At 41.9% G+C, this 26,409-nt stretch overlaps 1 protein-coding gene across 1 annotated transcript; it reads left to right on the top strand.

Annotated features, from left to right (window-relative positions):
* Nucleotides 1–1,608: 1,608 nt before the first annotated feature.
* Nucleotides 1,609–3,139, top strand: LOC122025085 (curcumin synthase 2-like). Its single transcript, XM_042583846.1, has 2 exons — nt 1,609–1,856; nt 1,977–3,139. Exons 1-2 carry the CDS (start codon nt 1,673–1,675, stop codon nt 2,966–2,968), a joined length of 1,176 nt encoding a protein of 391 aa, XP_042439780.1. The 5' UTR covers nt 1,609–1,672; the 3' UTR covers nt 2,969–3,139.
* The last annotated feature ends 23,270 nt before the right edge of the window (nt 3,140–26,409 follow it).

Genomic DNA, 26,409 nt, shown 5'->3' with positions numbered 1-26,409 from the left:
GCAAAGTTTTATTTGTCAATAGCAAAAAATATTTTTATGACTACATGCGATGACAGTTGGTAAATTTTGCATACAGTTCCATATGTAAAATATTTTATTTTTTAATTATTTTTATTTTTTTTAAAAAAAAAATTAAAAATGAGTATAATTTCTCTCAAACTTAAATCTAATATATATATTTTTTTTATCAAATTGACTTTTTTTTATCTCAAGTAGAGATAAAATATATTAGATTATCTTTAAATGATACTCAATTTGATAAAAAAAAACATATTATATTCTTTAAATGATGCTCAATTGAATATGCATTATACTAGATTTTTTTTTTAAAATCATGTTATATTTAAGAGGAATTATATTAAACAGAAAAAATAAAAAATATACTCACTTTTATTTTAAAGTATCATATACTTATTTTTAAATTTGTTTATCTAAAATATATATGAGGGATAATTTTAATTTAAAATAATAAATTTATGAAGAATTATACTTATTTTAGAATATGATTGATAATTAGAAAACGATATTTATATGAAAAAATTGAAATATATATATATATATATAATTAAAAATTTTAAGACAATTTACTCTTATTCGACCCAGTCGCTTCGATAGCGATTTTAATTTCGTAAAATAAAATATAGTTATAAAAATCCCTACGAAATTAAATCTGCGAGATTGAATTCTTGCATCTGTCAGTTTGACATTTGTAGTTGGGATAGGTGAGCGTCCACCCAGATCTGGCCACGTAATCAATCAATTGGACAAAATGAAAAAGACACACTTATTTTCTTCTTGCCGTAAAAAAAATTAAAATTTATATAATATAAACAAAATTACTCATGCTTAAGACAATTATTATATTATACGAAAATATTCTTATTCTAATTTATTAAAATTATTATAAATATATTTTTATCTTAACTTAATTACAATTACTAAGGCCAAACCCAGTTAGTCAGTTACCCAGATTGGCTTGGTCAACTTTCACAAACGCCACTACGTCGCATGATGATTGGAAATGAATGATGATGTCCCCACCGGTTCCTTGGAGCAGGCAGATCGAACCACCTCCAGTACGGACCAAGGGCAAATCGGTAAATCAGACGAACTCCAAGGGGAAACGGGATCTTCTGCTTGAGTCAAAGATGGGAGGCAGTCAACGAGCGAGCAGCGGAGTGGGAACGCCGCGTTGGTTGGTGAAGACCGTGTTTCGGTCGGAGGGAGAGCGGGGCACAAATCCCCATCGATCTAAACCACATTTGAAGAAAGAAACAAATTATACAGACACAAACACTGCAGTGCTGACTCCAGACACAGTGTTTGGTTCCTTGTAAAGGAAGGACGGTTGAAATGGATTGGCCGTCCATCAGTGAAATGCAGATCTTGCCAGTCATGGATATGATCACGCCAAAAAGTCAACCATTTCAATCAAACAAATAAGGTGATTTATTTCATTTATAGCTGCATAATTTTGGTTTTGGTCATATAAACATGATAAAGCTAATCCACCAACCCCCGTTTGTATTTTTTAAACAAAAAAATTGGAGGTGGGTTGGTGAAAGTGTTGTGGTGAAGCTGCAGTCTTGGCATATATAAATTGGCATAACAGGAGCCTCTTCTCTCATGCTCTGATTGATTTCCTCACCTTCTCGCCAATCAGTCAATCCAGATGGCGATGATCAGCTTGCAGGCGATGCGCAAGGCACAGAGAGCTCAAGGTCCGGCCACCATCTTGTCCGTCGGCACCGCCAACCCGCCCAATCTCTACGAGCAGACCACGTATCCCGACTACTACTTCCGCGTCACCAACTCGGAGGACAAGCAGGAGTTGAAGAGCAAGTTCCGTCGCATGTGTAAGTTCTTCGATTGATCCTTTTTTGGTTTTCAAAAAGTGAATTTTTAATGGCGAAAGCAGAGGAGATCGATCGAGGTGGCCGGAATTGGGATGATTGATTTGGTTAATTTGATTGCAGGCGAGAAGACGATGGTGAAGAGGCGCTACCTTTACTTGACGCCGGAGATCCTGAAGGAGCGGCCGAAGCTGTGCTCGTACATGGAGCCGTCGTTCGACGACCGGCAGGACATCGTGGTGGAGGAGATTCCGAAGCTGGCTGCGGAGGCAGCGGAGAAGGCTATCAAGGAGTGGGGCGGCGAGAAGTCGGCCATCACCCACCTCGTCTTCTGCTCCATCAGCGGCATCGACATGCCCGGCGCCGACTACCGCCTCGCTAAGCTTCTCGGGCTCCCGCTCACCGTCAATCGCCTGATGCTCTACAGCCAGGCCTGCCACATGGGCGCCGCCATGCTGCGCATCGCCAAGGACATCGCCGAGAACAACCGCTCCGCGCGCGTCCTCGTCGTCGCCTGCGAGATCACCGTGCTCAGCTTCCGCGGCCCTGACGAGCGCGACTTCCAGGCGCTCGCCGGCCAGGCCGGCTTCGGAGACGGCGCCGCCGCGGTGGTCGTCGGCGCCGACCCCGTCCCCGGCGTCGAGCGGCCGCTCTACCACATCATGTCGGCGACTCAGACGACGGTGCCGGAGAGCGAGAAGGCGGTGGGGGGTCACCTCCGCGAGGTGGGGCTGACCTTCCACTCTTTCAACCAACTCCCGGCGATCATCGCTGACAACGTGGGGAGCAGCCTGGCGGAGGCGTTCGAACCGATCGGGATCAAGGACTGGAACGACATCTTCTGGGTGGCGCACCCTGGCAACTGGGCCATCATGAACGCCATCGAGACCAAGCTGGGGCTGGAACAGAGCAAGCTGGCCACCGCACGCCACGTCTTCTCCGAGTTCGGCAACATGCAGAGCGCCACCGTCTACTTCGTGATGGACGAGCTCAGGAAACGGTCGGCGGCGGAGAACCGGGAGACCACCGGCGACGGGCTCCGCTGGGGCGTGCTCTTCGGCTTCGGCCCCGGCATCAGCATCGAAACCGTCGTGCTCCAAAGCGTGCCGCTTTAGATACGATTAATTTGACATTAATTGCAAGATTTTCCCAGTGAATTATGAACACGATCGATCAATCGATAGACGATTGCTGTGTATTGAAGAATGTGTGATTAATTATGTCATAAATGGTTGTATTAAACAAAGAGTTACAGTGATAGTTGCTCTAATGACGGTGTTTGTGAAGTAGCTGAGCAGCTGAGCTTAAACAACCAAATCCATCGGCAGCAGGTACAACAAACCATACAATTAGAGACGAATCGGCCGACAATTGATTAACGCCTTCTGTTTGTTAATATTATTGCTGAAATCACAAAGAAGACCTAATTATTATTTTCATATTTAAAAACAAATAAATTAAGAGAATCAGGTGTCTTTCGCTTGAGAGGATTAAGAGAATGTGAGCTTCATCACGGCGGACGACACATATTACTACAACGTAATGTCGTTCGGACTGAAAAATGGGAGAGCTATCTACCAACGGCTCATGAACAGGGTGTTCAGGAGGTAGATCGGCTGCAATATGGAGGTATTCGTCGACGATATCCTGATTAAATCCCTCCGAGCTGCTGATCTTTGCGCAGTTATCAGGAGACCTGTTAGACCCTCCGAACATATGGAATCAAGCTGAATTCCCAGAAGTATATGTTCGACGCGAAGAGCGGGCATTTCTTGGGATATATAGTCACAGAGCGGGGGATTGAGGCCAACCCCAGCAAAGTAAAGGCACTCCAAGATATGTTGCCTCCAAGAAATCTGAAAGAAGCCCAACGTCTTATCGGACGGATAACAGCTTTATCGAGGTTCATCTCAAAATCTGCCGACCGGAGCTTGCCCTTTTTCAAAATCCTGCGCCGAACCACAAAGTTTCAATGGGACGAGGAGTGTGATCGGGAGTTCGAAGAACTCAAGTCTTATCTTAATTCTTTGCCTGTGCTCGCCAAGCCGGTTGTTGGTGAACCCCTAAGGATCTACCTATCCTCGACCGAGCATGCGGTCGGCTTGGCTCTTGTAAGGCTGAACGACAAGGAGCAACCTATATACTTCTTGAGTCATATATTGAAAGACGCTGAATCTCGCTACACCGGCCTCGAAAAGCTCGCATTCACGTTAATACTGGCCGCTCGGAGGCTTCGCCCATACTTCCTCGTGCACATTATCATTGTGAGGACCAACAGTCCCCTGGGTGAGTCCTCCTCAACCCGGAAGCGTCCGAACGGTTGATCAAGTGGACAACAGAACTTAGTGAATTTGACATCCAGTATCAACCCCGAGCTGCTATTAAGGCACAGTCTTTGCCAGATTTCGTCACCGAAGTACAAAACCCCGAGCCTGAGGCCATGTGGCGGATATATGTGGATGGATCATCCATTCGGCAAGGAGGTGGAATTGGTGTACTGCTAGTTTCTCCTCTGGACGAACGGATGCATCTGGCCGTCCGGATAGACTATCGGGCCACCAATAATGAGGCCGAGTATAAGACCCTCATAGTCGGCTTACAGGCTGCTCGGCATGTGGGAGCAGTAAAAGTTTTGATCCACTCAGATTCTCAGCTTGCCGCTCAGCAACTTGTTGGAAACTTTGAGATAAGCAAACCCAGGCCCAGACTCTACGCCGAGGCATTTGAGAGGCTAAAGGGCAATTTCAAGGAAGTGATCAAAGAGAAGATTCCCCGATCAGAAAATCAAGCTGCCGATGATTTAGCCAAGCTCGCCAGTTCCATATCACCAGTCGTCATTCAGCAATCGGTCGAACGGGTAGCCCTAGTAGCTTACGTAGACAGGATGGAATGGCTCAACTTTCCCCATGACTGGTGGACGGTCTTAACGGAATTCTTGAAGTCTGCGGCCACACCCTCTGATCGAGAGGAAGTGTATCTGCTTCAAAGAAGGGCTGGTCATTTCGTCCTGATCATAGAACAACTTTATAAGAAAGCATTCTCCAGGCCTTTGCTTAAGTGCGTCGGTCCGGAAGACGTCGACTATATACTACAAGAGGTGCATCAAGGGTCCTGCGGAGGACATCCGAGCGGCCGCTTATTAGCAAGAAAGGTCCTTTTTGCCGGGTATTTTTAGCCAACACTCCAGGAAGACGCCGCTTGGATAGTCAGCATGTGTCTGTCCTGTCAAAAATACCATAGCTTCTCGCATCGCCTGACGAAAGCGATGAAGTCCTCCACCGTGTCCTGCCCGTTCGACCAATGAGGCATGGACATCGTAGGGTCATTTCCTATGGCACCGAGCAGCGAAAATTCTTACTGGTGGCGATTGACTATTTCTCCAAGTGGGTCGAGGCCGAGTCGTTAGCTAAGATAACGGAGCAGATGGTTATGAAGTTCATTTGACAGCATATCATCTGTCGGTTCGACATTCCCCGTCGACTCATTTCGGACAACGGGAGGCAGTTCTCAGGTCAGCAACTGAAGGAATGGTGCGAGGGGTACGACATCCAACAAGCCTTCACCTCTGTGGCATACCTGCAGAGTAACGGGCAAGCCGAGGTAGCGAATCGGGAAATCTTACGGATTCTTCGAGCTCAGCTCGATCATGAAGCGGGAAGCTGGGTGGACGAGCTGTCGGGTGTATTGTGGGTGATCCGCACAACGCCTAAGGAAGGGACGGGGGTCACCCCGTTCCACTTGGTATACGGAGGAGAAGTCGTCGTTCCGGTCGAAGTCGGAATAGAGTTCGACTGGATTCGACGCTACAGCGAGGACAACGCCGAACAGAGGCAATTGGAACTAGACCAGGTGGACGAGACGCGAGCCAAGGCAGTCGTCCGACTGATGACGTATCGACAAAGAATGAAACAAAACTACAATAGGCGAGTGGTACCCAGATCATTCCAAGTTGACGACTTTATTTAGAAGAAAGTCAAGTCAGTCGGCGACGTTACCAAGCTGGAGGCCCCATGGGCTGGGCCATTCAAGGTTGTGGAAAAGCTCCGCTCGGGGGCATATTATCTGGGAGACGAGAACGGGTGGCGATTGGAGCGCCCGTGGAGTGCCAAACACCTTCAGCCATACCGAGCTGGATGAAAGGTGAGATAATGTAACTAATATCCTGTACCTTTGCATTCTCCTTCGCCTTTTCATTACAGGCTGAAAACCGAAAGCACAATGTTCGCTGAATTTATCATCGAACGACACGTCCTCAAGACCTCACCAGACCATCGAGCGGCGACGTTAAACCCAGAGTCGACGCGACAACTATAAAAACCCCGTTTGGAAGATCGTCGAGTGGCGACGTTAAACCCCAGAGTCGACGCGGCGACTATAAAAACCCCGCTCGGAAGACCGTCGAGGTGCGACGTTAAACCCCAGAGTTGACGCGACGACTATAAAACCCCGCTCAAAAGCTCGTCTAGTGACAACGTTAAACCCCCAGAGTCGACGCGGCGACTATAAAAACCCCACTCGGAGGACCGTCGAGCGGCGACGTTAAACCCCAGAGTCGACGCGGCGACTATATAAACCCCGCTCGGAATACCGCCGAGCGGCGACGTTAAATCCTAACCTTGAAAAATCGTCTAACACATACACTGAAGCTGAAGTCAGACAGCGATTTCAAACCCCATAGGTATAATCCTAAGAGAATCTTTCAGTAATATCCTGGACGTCATTGCCGATCGGGACTACGCGACCACATACACATCAAACCCATAGCATATGAAAGAGACAAGATTTCATTCATAGACCCTGCCGAACGGCAGGAAAGCCATTAAGGCTTACAAAAAATAAGGCTTTTACAAAATAGCAGCTCCCTGCTCACTCGATATATTCAAAGGCCTCGTTAGGGATACCCTCCAAGAGCTGGACTCCGTTGACATCCCGGTCGGAAAAACCTTCAGAGAGGTGGTCGTTCGTCTTCAGTTGGGCGAGCGTGGCTGTAATGGCCAGCCTTCATTATACTGGCAGCTTGGGCTCGCATCATAATGTCAGCTGCAAAACAAAAACAGAATCAGTTAGATTCAAAGGAAGAAGGTTTAAGAAATTTTTTACCTAGGCTGCTCGGAAGCTTCACTCGGCTCGGACTCAAACCGAAGATGTACATTACTCCCTTTGGAAGCAATTTGTGAATATTGAACTTCAGACCGGCCAACATGTTAGCGGCGTGAAGATAATCTGGCTGGGTCTTGTACCTCTTCAATTCGGTTGGAGGTGGCATACCAGTCTTCCATTGAGTGCAGAAGTATGGCCGCTCGAGGAGTCAGATTTAGAAGAAATACTCCTTCCAGTGCTTGTTGGAGGAAGACATCCTATCAAAAAACATTAAGTTGATCCAGGATTGGAAGAGATACATGCTCAGCTCGGATTGTTTGGGATAGTAAAAGTAGTGGAAGACCCGAGGGGTCAGTGGGATGTTGTGCACTCGGAACAACACCACCACGGCGCACAACAGGCGGAAAGAATTAGGGACGAGCTGGGTGGTGTCGGTCATTTTACATGTCACATGGAACATCAAATTAATAAAGATTGAAACTCATTGTAACTAAAGACAAGCATTGTAGTAAAGAGTCCCAAGTCGTATTTTTTCCAAGGCCAACTAGTGAGTGTGTGTACATACTCTAGATTCGATTCACATCAAATTCTAATGTCATCAAGGTCAACTAGGTACTTCTATTTGACTCACGTTTCAAATTATCTTATCTAATCAAATCAAGAATAGATTCAAGAAAGGTCAATCTCATTTATACATGATTCTATTCCATCTCATCAAGTAAACAATTCCACAATTAAATTCAATCATAGCACAAAGATCAAATGTAGATATCAAGTTATTTTGATATAGGAATGGATTAAATGCAACTAAGAATGTACATATACAAACCGAAAATAAATTTCAAATTGGAGTTATTGAACAGAAACTGGACTGCATAAATAAAAAGAAATTGGATGGCAAATCTAAAACATAAACGGAATTGTAAATCTAAAGAATCAGATCACAAGATCTGAGGAGATTCAAGAACAAATCAAAAGAAAAGATAAATAAAACTAAACCCTAACATTCCACAACCAAATCCGTAACCAAACCTCATCAATATGCTATTAAACAAATATGTTTTTCAGAAACCTCCCTTAAAACATCCAACAAACAATCTCTGAGCTTCCCACTCATCCAGCCGAATGTTCATAGCCTCTGGGAAACACCCTTTGGGCTCACAACCAAATGGAGTCCTCAACGCACAAGGAAACAGAGCATGAATCTGGAAGTTGTTACACTCAACCGAATGATCAGATCGGCTGGAGTCGCTGATGGAATGACAATCGGAAATGCGATCAGAAGCTTCTGGGAAACACCCTTCGAGCTCCGATGCTGATGGAAATCCAGATCTAGAAAAAAACCCTCAAGCTGGATTGCGGCGGAACAAAACCAACATTGCAGACTGGAAACACCCTCGACCGCTCTCTGTAACCTCGGACAAAGATCGCCGGAGCTTGGGAATCGCCGCCGGTGAAGAACTCTAGCTCACGGATCTGGAATCGGGAATGGGAGCGTCGGTGTCGCGGCGGAGAAGAAGAATAGTGGAGGAAATCGCGAAGCCAAGCCCAAGTGTACACTATAGCTTCTCGCGGTATTTAAATCATCCTCACATCTGATCGGACGGTCTAGATTGATTTGGACTGGATCAACGGTTGGATCATCTCGGATCTGGATCAAAATCTTTGGATCTTCATCAATGGATGAGATATGCTCCTCATTAGGTTGGATGAGCCAGATCTTCAATGGATGGCTCAGATTTGCTTAATCTTCAATGGACAGTCCAAAACACTCCAAGGCTTGATCGCTTCGTTTAGCCCTAGATTTGAGTCCAAGTGTGGCCTGATCTGATCGGGTCTATGACCCTTTTGATACCTACAAAATAATAATCGAATATTAACATCAAATACCATAATAATTTGCTAATTTATAATTAGGTCCAAGATCACATGCAATTTGCAAAATGTATTGTAAATGTGAGTTTAAGCTATGAATAGACCAATAAAAACATACATTATGAATTGAAATAATGTAGCAAAATCATGGTTATCACTGGGCGAGTGGGATTCGAAAAAAATTACAAACTTCAGTTATAAATGGATGGATAGGGAATCAGAGACCGACCACAAACTAGTCTCGAAAGAAACAAATAGTGTCAGTCGCCGGTTTGTGTGGCTGGTCGGTTGGTCCGGCCAGGACAAGCTCGTGGTCGGACGGAAGGTCAAAGGCATTTATGAGATGTGTCTCATCGCCGACATCAAACCTGGTCTCCATGGTGGTGTACCAGGGACCAAGGGCCGCATTCACCGACTGGGAGGAACTGGCCATAGTCGGAAAACAAAGAGGCGGAAGAATTTGCTAAGAGAGTTGACGGAAGAATAAGGCAGGATCGATAAGTGATTCACTAAATGGAATAAAGGAATGTTAAAGGACGATGAAGGCCAAATGAAAAGAAACGGAAGTTAGAGCTTACAGGAAAATGAAGCGCCGGGGGAGAAAGCTGGGAGTCGCCGGAGCACTGGGAGCAAGCAAAGTCGTTGGAGCAAACGGGGGAGAAGCGGAAACAGAGCGCCAAGGAAGCGGCGACGCCAAAGCTTTATAAAGATGGGCACGACTGAGCTAAGCCGTTTGATCTAGGGCACAAGGATTGAAGTGCACATTTGACCGTTGAATTGAAACCGCCAAACATCACATCAGCAGTTGTCACCTCGGATGTGCGGCGACTGCACCAGCGACACGTGGCATCCCCCCATGGGTCAGCATTTAATGGGCGCATGCCCGACCTTAATGGAAGTGATCTGCACGTATCACGAGGGGATTCGGACGACGTCAACAGTAGTCGTCCGACCCGCGCCCCCTCGACAGTAGTGAGGAAAAGTATCCAAAAATGATAAGTGCAAAAGAACGAAGCACCGATCGGGAGAAAAAGGCCGATCCTACGGAAATCGGCGGGATCCAGCTCATCTGCTGGCCGATCGAACAATTCCTCACCATGCTACTTATCTAGTCAGTCGGACTTTCAGCCTCCTTCGACTAGACTTGAAGGGAAGGCATATGATCCGATGGTAAAGGGGGGCCCGCCTTGTTGGTGCAATCATGCCCTGGAAGTTTCAATGTATTGACAATTATTTAAGTTTAGGTTAATACGTTGGATTTAACATGCATTGTGAGTTTGCAGGAGGAGTTTCTTGCAGGTCGGAAGACCATATGCAAGAGAAGTCCAAGAAGGTCGAGGAGGACTGGATTCTTGACAAAAGGAAGTTCTTGCAGGTCAGAAGACCAGATGCAAGGCAAGAGAAGTCCAAGAAGGTCGGGGACCAGATTCTTGGCAAGAGAAGCTTCTGCAAGTTAGAAGATTGGATGTGTTAAGCCCACTGCCAGAAATTGATTTGTAAATCGATTCAGACATAACTATGAGTCAGAATGCCTCTGAATCGATCAGCCGATCGATTGAAGGGAAGTCAATCGATCGGCCGATCGATCAGTAAGGTTCTGTGCGAAGTACAGAATCGTCCTGATCGATTCAAAGAGGCTCTGCGATTCTGCGATGAAGCATTGCACGTCTGAATCGATCAAGGCAAAATCCCAATCGATTAAGGTTCAAATCAAATGATCTACGCCGTTGATCTTAACATGACAACACTCAACGGATACCTTTGAATCGATTGGAATACAAGCCCAATCGATTCATGGCGACGGCTACGTGAGAAACGACTAGTTTTCTCGACATTTAAAAGCGTGGAAGAGGAAGAAAACAGATTATCCTAAAAGAAAATACTGTTCCATTGCTCTCAAAGGTTTTCAGAAATCCTTCAAGTGATCAAGATTTGAAAAGTGTTCAAGCTCTCCTCTCCGCCACTTTCTGAAGTCACACTTGCAAAGAAGAAGCCGGTTAAAGTTTGTGATCCTTCTTCTCTTCTTCATTGTAGTGTTTGTGATCTTTACTTTGGAGAGGGAGAGTTGTAATCTTGTAAGGTTTCTTCACCTTCTGTGTGATTCTGAGAAGGAGGGTTTTGATAGTGGAAGAGTGGTGAGTGGTGTGGATCCTTGGACTAGTCACCTCCTTGAGGAGGTGGATACCAAGTAAATACAAGAGTTAGCATTGCCTTCAAGTGTCCGCTGCGAAAGAGTAAATTGATCAAGAAAATGAAGTGAGCTATTCACCCCCCCTATAGCTCAACCGATCCTAACAAGTGGTATCAGAGCGTTGGTTTGCTTTTGAGGATTCATCGCCAAGAAAGCACAAGTTAAAGAGCTACAAGATGTCATTGAAGGAGGGACATAGTACTTCACGACCACCATTTTATGAAGGTAGTAATTTCGCTTATTGGAAGAGCCGCATGGAACACTATCTCATGACCGAAATTGACATGTGGTTCTCAATCACGGAGGGATTCACGGCGCCAACTGAAAATGGAAGAATGCTTGAATCATCAAGGTGGATTGTTGAACAAAAAATGAAGGCTCAAGCAAATGCAAAGGCGATTGTGACTCTTCAATGTGGATTAAGCTCGGAACAACTCAACAAGGTTGGACCTTTCAAGAGTGCCAAGGATTTATGGGACAAGCTCATTGAGCTAAATGAAGGCACCAAGGATTCAAGAATTGCAAAAGAGACCTCTTAATAAATCAACTTCAAAATTTCACAATGAAGGATGGAGAAATGGTAAGTTCACTACATGGGAGGTTCAAGGAACTCTTAAACGGTCTTCATTCAGTTAGAGAGAGTGTAGAGAACCGAGATCTCATAAGGTATGCCCTGAAATCTTTCCCAAGAAACTTATTATGGTCATCCATGGTGGATGCCTATAAGGTATCAAGGGATTTGTCAATAGTAAAGTTGGATGAATTATTTTGTGAACTTGAATTGCATGAGCAAGCTAACACAGGCCACAAAGAGAAAGGTATAGCCTTAGTTGCAGGTGAAAAGAGCAAAAAGAATCATAAGGAAAAGAAAAATGAGAAGAAGGAGACATCTTCAGAATCTGAGCAAGATAGTGATAGTGACAGTGATGAATTCTAGTGAAATGACGAACTTTATTCGAAGAATGATGAGACATTCAAGGAAGTTTGACAAAAAGGATGTTAAGAAGATTTTCAATGATGAAAAGAAAAAAAGGTAAATCTCTTGTGGATTCTAAGACTAAGACTGATGTAATTTGCTATGAATGCAAGAAAAAGGGGCACTACAGAACGGAGTGTCCAAAGTTGAAGAAGCAAGAGGAAAAGATCAAGAAAAAGAAGAAGGCTTTGAAAGCCACTTGGGACGACTCATCATCAAGCTCATCGGAAGAAGATGAAAGGAAGAGCTCAAAGCACATGGCTCTCATGGCCTTAAGTCATGTTGAAGATAGTGAAGATGAAGATAGTTATGGAGAGGATGTGGAGTCTTCAAGTGAGTCATCATCTAGTGATGATGAGGTAATTTCTCCCAAGCTTGATAAGATGTATGCCACCATTGCATGCTTAACCAATGCACTAGCTAAATCAAAAGGGAAGGTTAAAAAATTGCAAAATGAATGTAAATCACTTAAAAATGAAATTGTGCCATGTGAAATTTGCATGCTTCATGAAAATGACAAAGATGATTTTGATGATCTTAAAAAGGAAAATGTATCGTTGAAATCACAAGTTGATGATCTTAGAAGTGCTCTAGAAAAATTTACTTCAAGCTCAAAATACTTAGACATGATTCTAGGCGCTCAAAGAGGTGTGTACAACGAAGCAGGACTAGGTTTTAAATCACAAGATAAGGAAGTTAAATTCATGTATCTAATTAGTAGAAATCATGCTCCAAGGGTTAAGTTTGTTCAAGCTTGGGTACCCAAGCAATTTGTTATTGATGCTACCAGACCCAAGGTTTGAGTACCAAAACATTTGGTTTATCGTGTTTAAACAAGCATGCGCCAAGGGGGAGCATCCAACAACATGGTTCAAGTTGAGAGAAGCCAAGTTTGATCCCGATCTTACTTTAGAAATGAAGGAAGCCAAGTCACCTTGATATCTCAAATAGAACAAAAAACCATTGATGATGCCTTGTTTGATCCCGATTGGATTTTAGCAATGCAAGATGTATTAGGACCAAAAGTAGCTAGAGGGCGGGTGAATAGCTCGTCGCGTGCTCGTTGCTCGGTGTTGCTTGTTTCTTCAAGAATGCGCAGCGGAAAATACATAAACAAACACAAACACGCTAACACTAGGAGTTTACTTGGTATCCACCTCCAACGGAGATGACTAATCCAAGGATCCACACCACGCACGCACCCTCCACTATGAAAACACTCCTTTTCGGTAACTACCGAGGGCGGAGAAGCCCTACAAGACTCTCAGTACAAGAAGAAGAAAGGGTAGTAAAGAATAAGCAAAAGCTTACAAGAAATGCAGTAAAAACCCTAGCTTCTTCTTCTTCTCGTTGCAACTCACCTCTTGACTTGGATGAACCTCCAAGAACCTTCAAGAACTGGCGGTGAGGAGCTTAGAGAGTGCTGGGGAGGAGCTGTGTTGAATCTGGAATGAATCGGTGAAGTTCTGCTGAAGAAATCGCACGCCAATAGCTATAAACGATGCCAACGGTCGAATCCCAATCGATTGGATTGCTCCCAATCGATTGGGGAGGCTTTGGATCGATCCACGGATCGATCCAGAGCGCCTCTGTGCTCTGGAAAAACTTCTGGATCGATCCACGGATCGATCCAGCACTTATCGCGCGAAGCAGCAGCGTCCCAATCGATCCACTGATCGATTGGGACCTCTGGATCGATCCACGGATCGATCCAGAGAGGTTCATGGGGACTCACCGGATCGATCGGTGGATCGATCCAGATCTTCTGGATCGATCCACTGATCGATCCAAACCTGCTGGATCAATCCACGGATCAATCCAAACCTGCTGGATCAATCCACGGATCAATCCAAACCTGCTGGATCAATCCACGGATCAATCCAAACCTTGGTTTTTGCCCAAAACCAAGCCCAAAGCCCCCTAAACCAACATCTAGTCAACCATGACTTGTTGGTACATAAGACCTAGCATCCGGTCACCCTTGGCCAGCTAGGACTCTCTCACCAAGTGTCTGGTCAATCCCTTTGACCCACTTGGACTTTTCTCTTCTTGCCAAGTATCCGGTCACTCCCTAAGACCTACTTGGACTTTTCTTCCTCGTGCCAAGTATCCGGTCAATCCCTTTGACCTACTTGGACTCTCACCAGATGTCTGGTCAACCTTGACCCATCTGGATTTCTCTTGCCCGGCTTCACTCACCAGGACTTTCCCAATTGCCTAGATTCACTCACTAGGTCTTTCACCTGGCTTCACTCACCAGGATTTTTCTCCTGCCTAGCTTCACTCACTAGGACTTCCCAATTGCCTAGCTTCACTCACTAGGTCTTTCACCTGGCTTCACTCACCAGGATTTTCCTCCTGCCTAACATCCCAGTTAGGACTTCCCAGTCAAGTATCCGGTCATCCTTGACCTACTTGACTCTTCTTCAATCAATATCTTATTGTCAAACATCTAAACCCAAACCAAGACTCAGCTTGGTCAACCAGGTCAACCTTGACCTGAGGGATGTTGCACCAACAAGATGAACTATCTCAATTTGAGAGAAGTCAAGTTTGAGATTTAGTTCCTAGGCCTACAAACAAATCGATTATTGATACAAAATGGGTCTTTAGAAATAAACTTGATGATAAGGGGATAGTTGTGAGAAACAAAGCTAGATTGATTGTTAGGGGTTTCAATCAAGTAGAAGGGTTAGACTATGATGAAACTTATGCACCCGTAGCAAGATTGGAGTCAATTAGGATGATGTTGGTATTTGCCGCCCACAAGGGGTTCAAATTGTACCAAATGGATGTAAAATCAGTATTTTTGAATAGTGTTATAAAAGAAGAGGTATATGTTGAGTAACCACCGGGGTTTGAAAATTTGGAGAGCCCAAATCATGTATATAAACTTAAAAAAACCTTATATGGGCTAAAACAAGCTCCCCGGACTTGGTATGAACGATTGTCAACATTTCTAGTATCAAAAGGGTTTCATAGAGGAAAAATTGATCCCACTTTATTCTTGAAAAATAGTGGTAATGATATGTTTGTGGCCCAAGTATATGTAGATGACATTATTTGTGGTTCTACAAATAAAGATTATTTAAATGAATTCATTAATCACATGGAGAGTGAATTTAAAATGAGTTTGATTGGTGAATTGACATTTTTCTTAGGGTTACAAATTAAGCAAACAAAAGAAGGCATTTACATTCATCAACCTAAATATGTCAAAGAGCTATTTAAGAAATTTGGAATGACAAATGCAAAGTAAATATCTACTCCCATGGCCACTAGTACTAAATTAGATAAAGATGTTGAGGGGAAAGAAGTTGACTCCAAGGTGTATCGTAGTGCTATAGGGAGTCTTCTCTATCTTACAGCTAGTAGACCCGACATACTTTTTGCCGTAGGTATATGTGCATGGTATCAATCTTGTGCCAAGGAGTCACATTTGAGTGCCGTTAAGCGAATTCTTCATTATCTCAAGGGGACTCAAAATGTTGGTCTTTGATATCCAGAACCGAAACTTTTGACCTAGTGGGCTATACCGATTCCGATTATGCCGGATGTAAATTGGATCGCAAAAGTACTAGTGGTAGTTGTCAATTTCTAGGATCTTTTTTAGTAAGTTGGTCAAGTAGAAAACAACATTGTGTAGCTCTCTCCACAACGGAAGCGGAATATATTGCCATGGGAGAGTGTGTATCACAATTATTGTGGATGACTCATACTCTAGAGGACTATAAACTTACCTATAACAATGTTCAAGTTCTTTGTGATAATGTGAGTGCAATCAACTTGACCAAAAATCCCGTTCATCATTCAAGAACGAAACACATAGAGGTTAAACATCATTTTATTCATGATCATGTAACTCGAGGTGATATCATTTTAAATTATGTTGGATCAAAATCAAACTTAGCCGATATCTTCACTAAACCTCTTCCCGAAGTTGAATTTAGCTTTCTTAGAAGGGAATTGGGAATGTGTTGTATTGATTAAATCACATCCTCCATGATCACTTTACAGGTAAAACACTTTAGGCTTTTCTTCACCTTAAGTTTTGTCTCTCACAAAAACATAGGATTGTCCTCTTAATGTGATTTAGATGAGGGTGAGAGGTTAGGGACATTTATCTTGGTCATCATGCTTGTTATGATGCATTATTTTGGTCAAAAAAATGGTTTTATATGAAATATTCATTTGCCCAATCATAGGGAAAGCAAGTGTACAAATCATGTGCACTTTGCCCTACGATTATGATTGGAAATTTTAAAATTACAATATGTATAAAACTTGTTTTTAAAATCCTGGTTGACATGTGTGATTGGATGCGAGATATCATTGAACAATTAGATAAGGACTTACTCAAATTATTGAAGATTTCCACAACTTTTGATTTTGTGTAAGTCTTCACTAAGACGAGTTAATTTTTGTTAAACTTTATTTTTCGTTGATAATATGAGACATATATAGTGTCTACACAAAGTTTCGTGATTTTTAGAGGAGTGTACAATTATTTGTGCATTTCCAAAACTTGGATCTGAAAAGCTTTTCAAAAGTGCAGTAATATCAGACTTCCCAATCGATCGATAGATCGATTAGGAGGCTCGCATTTCACTTCAGAAAGCATCTTAATCGATCAACGGATCGATTCAAAGAAGGTGAAATCACTGGATCGATTCAGAGAGGGTCAATCGATCGATGGATCGATTGGGACGCTCTTTCGATTTTCACAGAAGGCATTTTAATCGATCAATGGATCGATTCATCCCGTTTGAATCGATCGTTGGATCGATTGAGACGCATATCCCAATTTTCACAGAAGCTTCGTGAATCAATTGACCGATCGATTCACCTGCTCTCAATCGATCGGTCGATCGATTGGGAATTTAAAACTCGTCTTAAAACCCGATTACCCTAGGTTTTCTCTCACTCCACCTCATTTTCTCTCCCGACTCTTTCCGTGCCCTAGCGTTTAGGCGACTTTCCCGGCGATTCTCCCGCCTGCGTCGACCATTCTCTCCGGCGGTTTTCTCCGGCGAAGGGCGCTCTTCAACCTTCCTCCCGCTTCCTTTTTCCTCTCTCGACAACCAGGGCAGCCCCCTTTTCTTTTTCTCCGGGTCGCTCGCACACAATGCGAACTCAAAACCCTAAGTACTATCTTTACTTCTTTCTCATTTTTCTTTTCTTCTTGCTCCTATACTTGAACTAATCCACTTATGTCTTGTGTGCCTTTGTGTATTGTTTTGCATTATCCCTCATGTATTGCATTGCCTGCACTGTCCTTGCATTTTTGCATATCTTTCCCTGCATCTTTCTGGTGCACTGCAAAATCATGTGCCACCTCTCGTTCTTTTTCATTTCCTATCCCATAGAAAGAAACAAAAAGTTCGTGAATCGGGCGAAGGATCGTCTGTACCTCCATCACGTCCTCAACCTCCTACTGATCCGAGATTCCCTAATGCTGCTATGCAGCAAGCCTTTAGCAAACACACATTCAAACTCATAACCCCTAGGTCTGTTGATTTTCAATACTATAGGACATCTTGTTTTGATACCTATAACTGGTTCAAGCACTATAAACTTGACTCATTGTTAACCTGTGAGAGGGATGTCAATGTAAGTCTTGTCTCCGAATTCTATAATAATTTGTACACTTCTGATGGTGTAAATTATCGCACTCGCGTTGCGAAACGGAGCTTGGACTTCTCCTATGAGATTCTTCGATCTTTTCTCGACTGTCTACCATCCAACAATGACTTTGCTTTTTATCCCACTCTTCCTGATGAGTTGCCTCCACCTTTTGAGCATCTCAGCATTGCATCCATGCATCAGTTCCTTTTTGGTCGTCCTCGTCCGGATGGGCCAAATGCTCAAATCACTAAATTTTCTTCGCTTGAGTTATCGGCTGAGAACACTGCCTTGTTTAAAGTGATCATTAACTGTCTTTTCCCCATTGTTTCTCGTGCCTTAGCCACTCTGCGACCTCCTCACATGTTTGCCCTATATGTCATTCGTCATTCCCTTGACATCAACATCGCTCTGAACATTTTTCACTGCATCATTCATTTTACCCAGCCAGTGCAGCAGACGGTTCACATGCCTTTTGGGCATCTTATCACAGACTGGCTGGAGTCCATAAAGATAGATGTTTCCCGGGGACGGTTGGAGCATATGACTGTTACTTATTCTCGGATTTCTTCCCGCTCCTTCACGAAGACGGGCTTAGTTGGTGGTCCAGCGGGAGTTCGATGGCGCGATGGACGTGCTTTTGGTGAGGGACCCAGGGCTCGCCGCAGGGGGGATGCACAGACATTGGTTCATGCGGCGGATGATGCTGAGGAGGATATCCCCGAGCCAGCTTCTCCAACATTCGAGGAGACTGTCGACACTCGCCTGGAGGAGCTGACCATGGAGGTAACCGACATGCGTTCCACGATGGATACCATGGTCCATCAACATACTTCGATGCAGGCGACTCTGGATACATTAGTGGATTTAGTGAGCTCCTGGGTGACGGGTCTTCCGTCTCAGTCTGCTCCATACACAGCTCCCGTTCCCTTGCTGAGGATGCTGCTGGTGCTGACTCTGCGACGGTTCCTGCTCCAGCTACTACGTCTACTCCTCCTGCTACTGCTAATCCCCCTCCTTCGGGTGATGATCTTATTGAGTTTTATGTCCCTTTCTGACGTGTTATTGTCCGTTATGTGGATGGTTGTTATGGAGTCTCTCTGTGAATTCTATTTTATTTTGGATATATGCTATGCTACTTGTTCTACCTTTTATTTTGTTTCTACGACCACCGTTGTTATATTATGTTGATATCTGTGTGTTTTAGGGGGAGTACCCCTTGGACTGATTGTGTTTTGTTTAGTGCACATTTTGAGGGGGAGTTTTTTTTTTTTTTATATTTGACAAAGGGGGAGATATATGTTGAAGTTCATGCTTAATCAAATTTAAATTGAAATTCAAGCTTACTTGCTTACTGCTTATGCTTAATTCAGATGATTTTCAGCGTAGTTGCAATCATTATTTATCATTGTATTATTATGGTATGTTGGAAATTAGCCTAAACTTAAATAGATTGTCAAACATCAAAAATGGGGAGATTGTTGGTGCAATCATGCCCTGGAAGTTTCAATGTATTGACAATTATTTAAGTTTAGGTTAATACGTTGGATTTAACATGCATTGTGAGTTTGCAGGAGGAGTTTCTTGCAGGTCGGAAGACCAGATGCAAGAGAAGTCCAAGAAGGTCGAGGAGGACTGGATTCTTGGCAAAAGGAAGTTATTGCAGGTCAGAAGACCAGATGCAAGGCAAGAGAAGTCCAAGAAGGTCGGGGACCAGATTCTTGGCAAGAGAAGCTCCTGCAAGTCAGAAGCTTGGATGTGTGTTAAGCCCACTGTCAGAAATTGATTTGTAAATCGATTCAGACATAACTGTGAGTCAGAATGCCTCTGAATCGATCAGCCGATCGATTGAATGGAAGTCAATCGATCGGCTGATCGATCAGTAAGGTTCTGTGCGAAGCACAGAATCATCCTGAATCGATCAGCCGATCTATCGGTGAACGATCTGTGCGAAGCACAGATTCCTCCTGAATCGATCAGCCGATCGATTCAAGGTCAATCGGTGAACGATCTGTGCGAAGCACATATTCCTCCTGAATCGATCGGCCGATCGATTCAAAGAGGCTCTGCGATTCTGCGATGAAGCACTGCACATCTGAATCGATCAAGGCAAAATCCCAATCAATTAAGGTTCAAATCAGATGATCTATGCCGTTGATCTTAACATGACAACACTCAACGGATACCTTTGAATCGATTGGAATACAAGCCTAATCGATTCATGGCGACAACTACGTGAGAAACGACTAGTTTTCTCGACATTTAAATGCGTGGAAGAGGAAGAAAACAGATTATCCAAAAAGAAAATACTGTTTCATTGCTCTCAAAGGTTTTCAGAAATCCTTCAAGTGATCAAGATTTGAAAAGTGTTCAAGCTCTCCTCTCCGCCACTTTCTGAAGTCACACTTGCAAAGAAGAAGCAGGTTAAAGTTTGTGATCCTTCTTCTCTTCTTCTTTGTAGTGTTTGTGATCTTTACTTTGGAGAGGGAGAGTTGTAATCTTGTAAGGTTTCTCCACGTTCGGTGTGATTCCGAGAAGGAGGGTTTTGATAGTGGAAGAGTGGTGAGTGGTGTAGATCATTGGACTAGTCACCTCCTTGAGGAGGTGGATACCAAGTAAATACAAGAGTTAGCATTGCCTTCAAGTGTCTGCTGCGAAAGAGTAAATTGATCAAGAAAACGAAGTGAGCCATTAACCCCCCCTCTAGCTCAACCGATCCTAACACGCTTGACAGAAGATCAAGGTGGTCAACGCCCTTTAGGTGCCCGACCGGGCGAATCACCTCCCCGGTCGGCGGAAAGCTGACCCGACATCTCGACATCTCGGTGTGGTAAAGGGGGGCCCGTCTGGCAGAAGTTCAAGGTGGTCAACGCCCTGTAGGCGCCCGACCGGGTGAATCACCTCCCCGGTTGGCGGAAAGCCGACCCAACATCTCGACATCTCGGTGTGGTAAAGGGGGGCCCGTCCAGCAGAAGTTCAAGGTGGTCAATGCCCTGTAGGCGCCCGACCGGGCGAATCACCTCCCTGGTTGGAGGAAAGCCGACCCGGCATATCGACATCTCGGCTCGACTCGGGTCCGAGCTCCCGACGCCCGACGAGTGACTAACGCGGCTTAACAACAGGGGATGGAGGCTGACCGGTTTTCTTCTCGACCGAACGGGAACCATGGCCACGGAGGTTCTCATGTTCGGTCGAGCAGCGCCAAGGCCTTCGTATGATGGGATGAGCAGATGTCCCGCTCGGCCAATCTCAACGTTAGCCGAGCGATTCTTCCGTCCGACTTGGTATGAGACAAAAGGGGCAGGTGACTCTATCCTCCTCGAGACAAGTGTCGCCGATATGCAGCATGTGGTAGGCGGTCGGATCTGATATAGAATTGTACGACCGAAGTTTCCACTGTCACGTCAAGGATATGCTCGCATTATTGAGGTATGACGTCAGACACGCTTTTCTGACACACTCATTATAGGTATGCTTAGAGAAGCGTGCACGCGCCTTCAGGAAGCCCTATATAAGGACCCCCAGACTCCAAAGGAGGTATGCACTATTCATTATTGTAGCTACAGTTCTCGTCATTCTCTTTCGATTTCTTGCTGTCGGGAGCTGACTTGAGCATCGGAGGGCCACTGTCGGGAACCCCTTCCCGGCTCCGTTTTATGCTTGCAGGTTCTCGCCGGAGATCTACGTCACTCAGAGGGCCACACGGAGTCAACAAGAGCGCCACATCCCCAGCGACCATCGACTCAACACTCGGACAGGATCAATTAATATTAATAGTAAAATAATAATAATATAAAATTAATTTGGTGATTAAAGTGGAGATGGGGCGGGGATAGAGATTTGATCCTCGATGGTTCGAGTTCGGGGATTCTCCGGACCCGAAAAAAGTGGGGATGAGAAAGAGGATGAAATTCGGGGGCAGGGATGGGGATGACAAACCCGTCCCCGCCCCGCACCATTTCCATCTCTAATTTTAAGCCTAAGCACTCATGATTTTATTTTCAGGTTCTACCCAAAAAAACCTCATACTAATGAATGTATCTTTCTTTTATAAAACCATACTTTCCCATATATTTCCAACATATGACTATATTTACAATTTTACAATCCTCACAATAAAAATTAATTTATATCAATATGAGATCATTAATCCATCAATTATTTTTATCTAAATTAATTTTGATATTATTTAAAAATTAATCAGCTGATTTACTTAAAATTCTCATATTTCGATAACATAGGATATTAAAATTATCCTATACAATTTAATAATTTAAAAACTTATTTTTTTTTTAAAGAGCGGCTCCCCCCCCCCCCCTCTCTGTTTATCCTCTTCTTTATTTTTTTATTGTATTTATTTTTCATTTATTTTTATTTTTTAAATTAATTTTGTTTGAAAATAACTCTCATATTTATATATTTTTAATTTTATTTAGTTTTATTTTAAAATTAATTCAATTTATTATTATTTTTTATTTTTTTACATTTTATTTAATTTTTATTTAGTTTTATTTTTTAATCAATTTTGTTTATTATTTTTTAATCAATACTTTATTTTTACAATTTTAAATACATTTTATTTAGTTTTATTTTTAAATTAATTTTGTTTATTATTTTTTATCAATACTCTATTTTTTAATTTTCTATAAATTTTATTTAGCTTTATTTTTAATTAATTTTATTTATTATTTTTTTTCATAGTACTTATATTTTTTTTTCAATTTGTTATTTTTTTAAGTTTTATTTTTTTATTGACTTTTTTTTGAATAATTTTTTTTATATGTTTATAATCTTTTGTTTATTTTTAGTTATAAATTTTAGGAGTTATTATTTATAAATTTTTTTAAAAGTATAAAAATATGGATCAAAATAAAAATTATATATTTAAAACTAACAAAAATACTAACAATTAATAGTGCACACATTCATAACTTAGGAACAAACATTTTTTTTCAAATGAAGAGTACATGTAATAATACAATAAAAACACAGAAATATATAAAACTAGAAATTGTAGTCAATATTGTCTCCAAATTCTGCTCACGACGCATTTGGTGGTGGTGTACCTATTACGTCGTACCACAAATGAACACGCGTCCTATAACGAGTGACCCATCCTTTAGCTTCATACGATGAATGTTGTCACCACCACGTTGGAATGGGTGGTACAAGATAATGAGGATGTAAGAAAACTTGTACGAAGTGATTGCCAACATGAGCAATAACTATTTCTCGACGCTCATAGTTTGGAACTGGAGGAGTTCTTAATGGCAAGTGAGGACAAAAATTCCCAACACTCTCAGTAAATGTATGCAGTACAAGATTGTACCTTGATGCGATGACAATTCCCAAAGGCATAAAGTATATTCAATACATTTATGGTGCACACGACTCGAACTAATTTAATGAGAATAATAGATTGGTTACCAAATTTTGGTCTGGATAAAGTTGATCATATAGATCCTTATTTTATTGAATCTCTTCTATAAGTTCGAATCATACTTGAAACCAACATCCTTCGTCATACCCAATTAGTGCAGCTATTGCCCGAATTCATAATGACCATCAGGTTGAACATCAACAGTGTGAGAAATATAACGCTGCAGAGGCACAGGTAATTTCTCAATATAAGTATCATGGATGGGTGAAACAGGAGAGTGATCATGGGTTGTTTGAGTATTGCGAACCTTTGACCCCCTTCCACATCTTCCTCTCCCTTGAGATGTTGCAGTCGATTGAGAGCCCCTAGATCCTGAAGTGGATGCATCTATAAAAGAAGGTATATGACGCCCACTTTGCTCATCTCTACCCGTAGGTCGACCTCTATGTTCTGTGTTATATAAAGGGGCTTGAACTGTACTTTGAGATGGATCTATCATATTGAAAAACTTATCTATCATATGCTCTCGTATATGTGGATCCATCCCATCTAATATCTCAACAACGTAGGATGTCCTGTTAGGTTGTGCTCCCTTGTTATTAAACTGATGTGCGTGCATCGATAATCTCCTCCAATGAGCATTGATACTCTGAAGTGAAATTGGAATGGAAAAGTAATGGTAATGTGCAAGATCATGCTCGCATGACAATCCGTATATAATTTTGATAGAACAGTTGCATCTGCCGACTAGCTGGTGAGATACTTCCTCAATGCATTTTAGCTGACTAGAAATCAACTCTATTGCCTCTTATGAAATCCGACACTATATTTGACTGAAAAGATCATCATGCCAATGTTGATGGCGTGGAATGTTGAGAGATCTCTCGAACGACTTCTTAATATCCCCAAACTGAATTATCAACATCTTATGTATTTTTTCAAAAGATGTCTGTAGGGATGACATGGTGTCTCCCAAATATAACTTCAGTCTCACATGTGCAGACTCTGCCCTGTAATAAAAAAAACGCATTATGTTTTAATATTACAAAGAATTGAAATAATACAATAATGAACAAAATTTAAATAATAAAGCTATAAAGTGACTATACATTTGTTTGAATTGCTCCCAAGGTACATACATGTATCAACTGACGCTGAAACAAATCGCTCTTTGTAAGGGTGTAACCATGTATCCCAAAGGTAATTTAGAACACCCTCGAATCGTTGATACTCCTTGCGCATGACATCCCATTTCTGCTGGTAAGACCATTTGTGTCGATGAATTAATGAGTGAGTGCCATGATGCATAAAAATATTACCACTCCCGACCAAGCATAGGGGTGCATTTCTTCATTACGCACTGGTTTATGTGCCAAATACAAAGGATGTGACATGCATTGGGAAAACATGTTTCAATGGCATTAATAAGCGCCAAATCCTGATCTGAAACAAACACCAATGGTAATAATGCCTTCTTTTCAACCATCCACTTCTTTAAGGTACCTAATGCATATGTCAGTTGCTTTGTCCTCTCATTACTAAGATATGCGAACATAAGTGAGTAAGTTTACATTGTGGATGTGATACCCATAACCTCCAATAGTGATATCCGATACTTATTGGTTTTGTATGTGGCATCAATGATCAACACAGATGAAAAGTTGACAGACAACTCTAGACTTTTTGGATGAACCCAAAGAATATCTGTGATTTCGTTGGTGTCTGGATTTGTATGGTAATTATGGAGGTATTCTTTCTTGATTAATTGGTCCAAGACATATTGAATAGAATTTAGGCCGTCCCGTTTAGCAGATTTATTTATGAAAATGACATTATAAATGCTTTTGATCCCCATAGTGTTTGACGTGTCTCTTTCCTTCAAAATACTAAGAATTTCACGAGGTGTGGTGTTGTTGGTCATATCGAGCACAAATTCTTTCTCTATTAGTTTTAACCTACTCGGGTACTCATGACCATCAATATATTCTGCTAATTGATGATTATGAAAACCATAGACAACCCTTAAACCCCACATCACACCATCTGAAGGTATAAATATGACATTATCCAATCTTAATATAATTTCTCTACTTATAAAATAAATAACGAATATGCATAAAATAATGATAATAACTAACCTGATCTGTGGTAAATTCGACTGTATAATCGCGACTGTTGTTGGAGATACTCTCTCCAGTAGGAACATCATTCTCAATTGACCAACTATCTGAAAATAAACTCAAATAATCATCCATAGTTTCCTTTTATGAAATATGAAAAGTAATGACTAAGAAGATAACTATGTTTCAGGAAAAGAGAAGGAGAGACTAAGAGGGAGATAGCAGTAGAGGGAGGTGTGATTGAAGAGTAACTAAAAATCAAGTGTGAGAGGAGGATTTAAAGGGAGAGGTTTTGACATGTGTCAAGAGTTGAAGGGTGAGTAATTTAAGGGGAGGGGAGGTTTTGAAGAGTTGAAGGGTGGGTAATTTAAGGGGAGGGAAGGTTCTGACATGTGTCAAGGGTTGGAGGGGGTAATTTAAAGGGAGAAGAGTGTTTTGACATGTGTCAAGGATTGGAGGATGAGTAATTTAAAGAGAGTGGGGAGTTTTGACATGTGTCAAGAGTTGGAAGGGGGTAATTTAAAGTGATGAGAGATTTTGACATGTGTCAACGGTTGGAAGAGGAGTAATTTAAAGAGATGAGATATTTTGACATATGTCAAGGGTTGGAAGGGGGGGGAGTAATTTCAAGGGAGAGGAGATTCTGACATATGTCAAGCGTTGAAGAGGGGTAATTTAAAGGGAGGGAGTGTTTTGACAGATGTCAATGGTTGGAGGATGAGTAATTTAAAGAGGGTGAGAGATTCTGACATGTGTTATGTGTGTCGGAGGGAGGAATGATTTAAAGAGAGAAGATTCTGACATGTGTCAAGAGTTAGATAGGGGTAATTTAAGTATCGAATTATGAAGGTAATTTAAAGGAAGGGAGAGATTCTGACATATATAAAAAATTATATAAAATAAAAAAAATTTGATAAAAAAATTATAAACAAAATTGATTAAAGCAATAAAACTACATAAAAATTAAATAAAATTTTAAAAATAATAAACAAAATTAATTAAAAAATAAAACTAAATAAAAATTAAAAAAAATTCATATAAGTATTAATGAAACAATAATAAAAAAAATTAATTAAAAATTTAAATTAAACTTAAATAAAATTAAAATATATATTAGTATTAATGAAAAATAATAAACAAAATTAGTTAAAAAATAAAACTAAACAAAAATTGAATAAAATTAAAAAATATATATAAGTATTAATGAAAAAATAATAAACAAAATTAATTTAAAAATAAAACTAAATAAAAATTAATATATATATATATATATATATATATAAAAGTATTAA

The sequence above is a fragment of the Zingiber officinale genome, chromosome 9B, assembly GCF_018446385.1.
Source record: "Zingiber officinale cultivar Zhangliang chromosome 9B, Zo_v1.1, whole genome shotgun sequence".
Classification (NCBI taxonomy): domain Eukaryota; kingdom Viridiplantae; phylum Streptophyta; class Magnoliopsida; order Zingiberales; family Zingiberaceae; genus Zingiber; species Zingiber officinale.
This window is presented reverse-complemented; position numbering and strand designations above follow the sequence as displayed.

Coding starts and splice junctions, on each gene's coding strand:
- LOC122025085 (XM_042583846.1), top strand. CDS start 1,673: ATGGCGATGATCAGCTTGCAGGCGATGCGCAAGGCACAGAGAGCTCAA. Junction 1,857..1,976: donor GAGCAAGTTCCGTCGCATGT/GTAAGTTCTTCG, acceptor ATTTGATTGCAG/GCGAGAAGACGATGGTGAAG.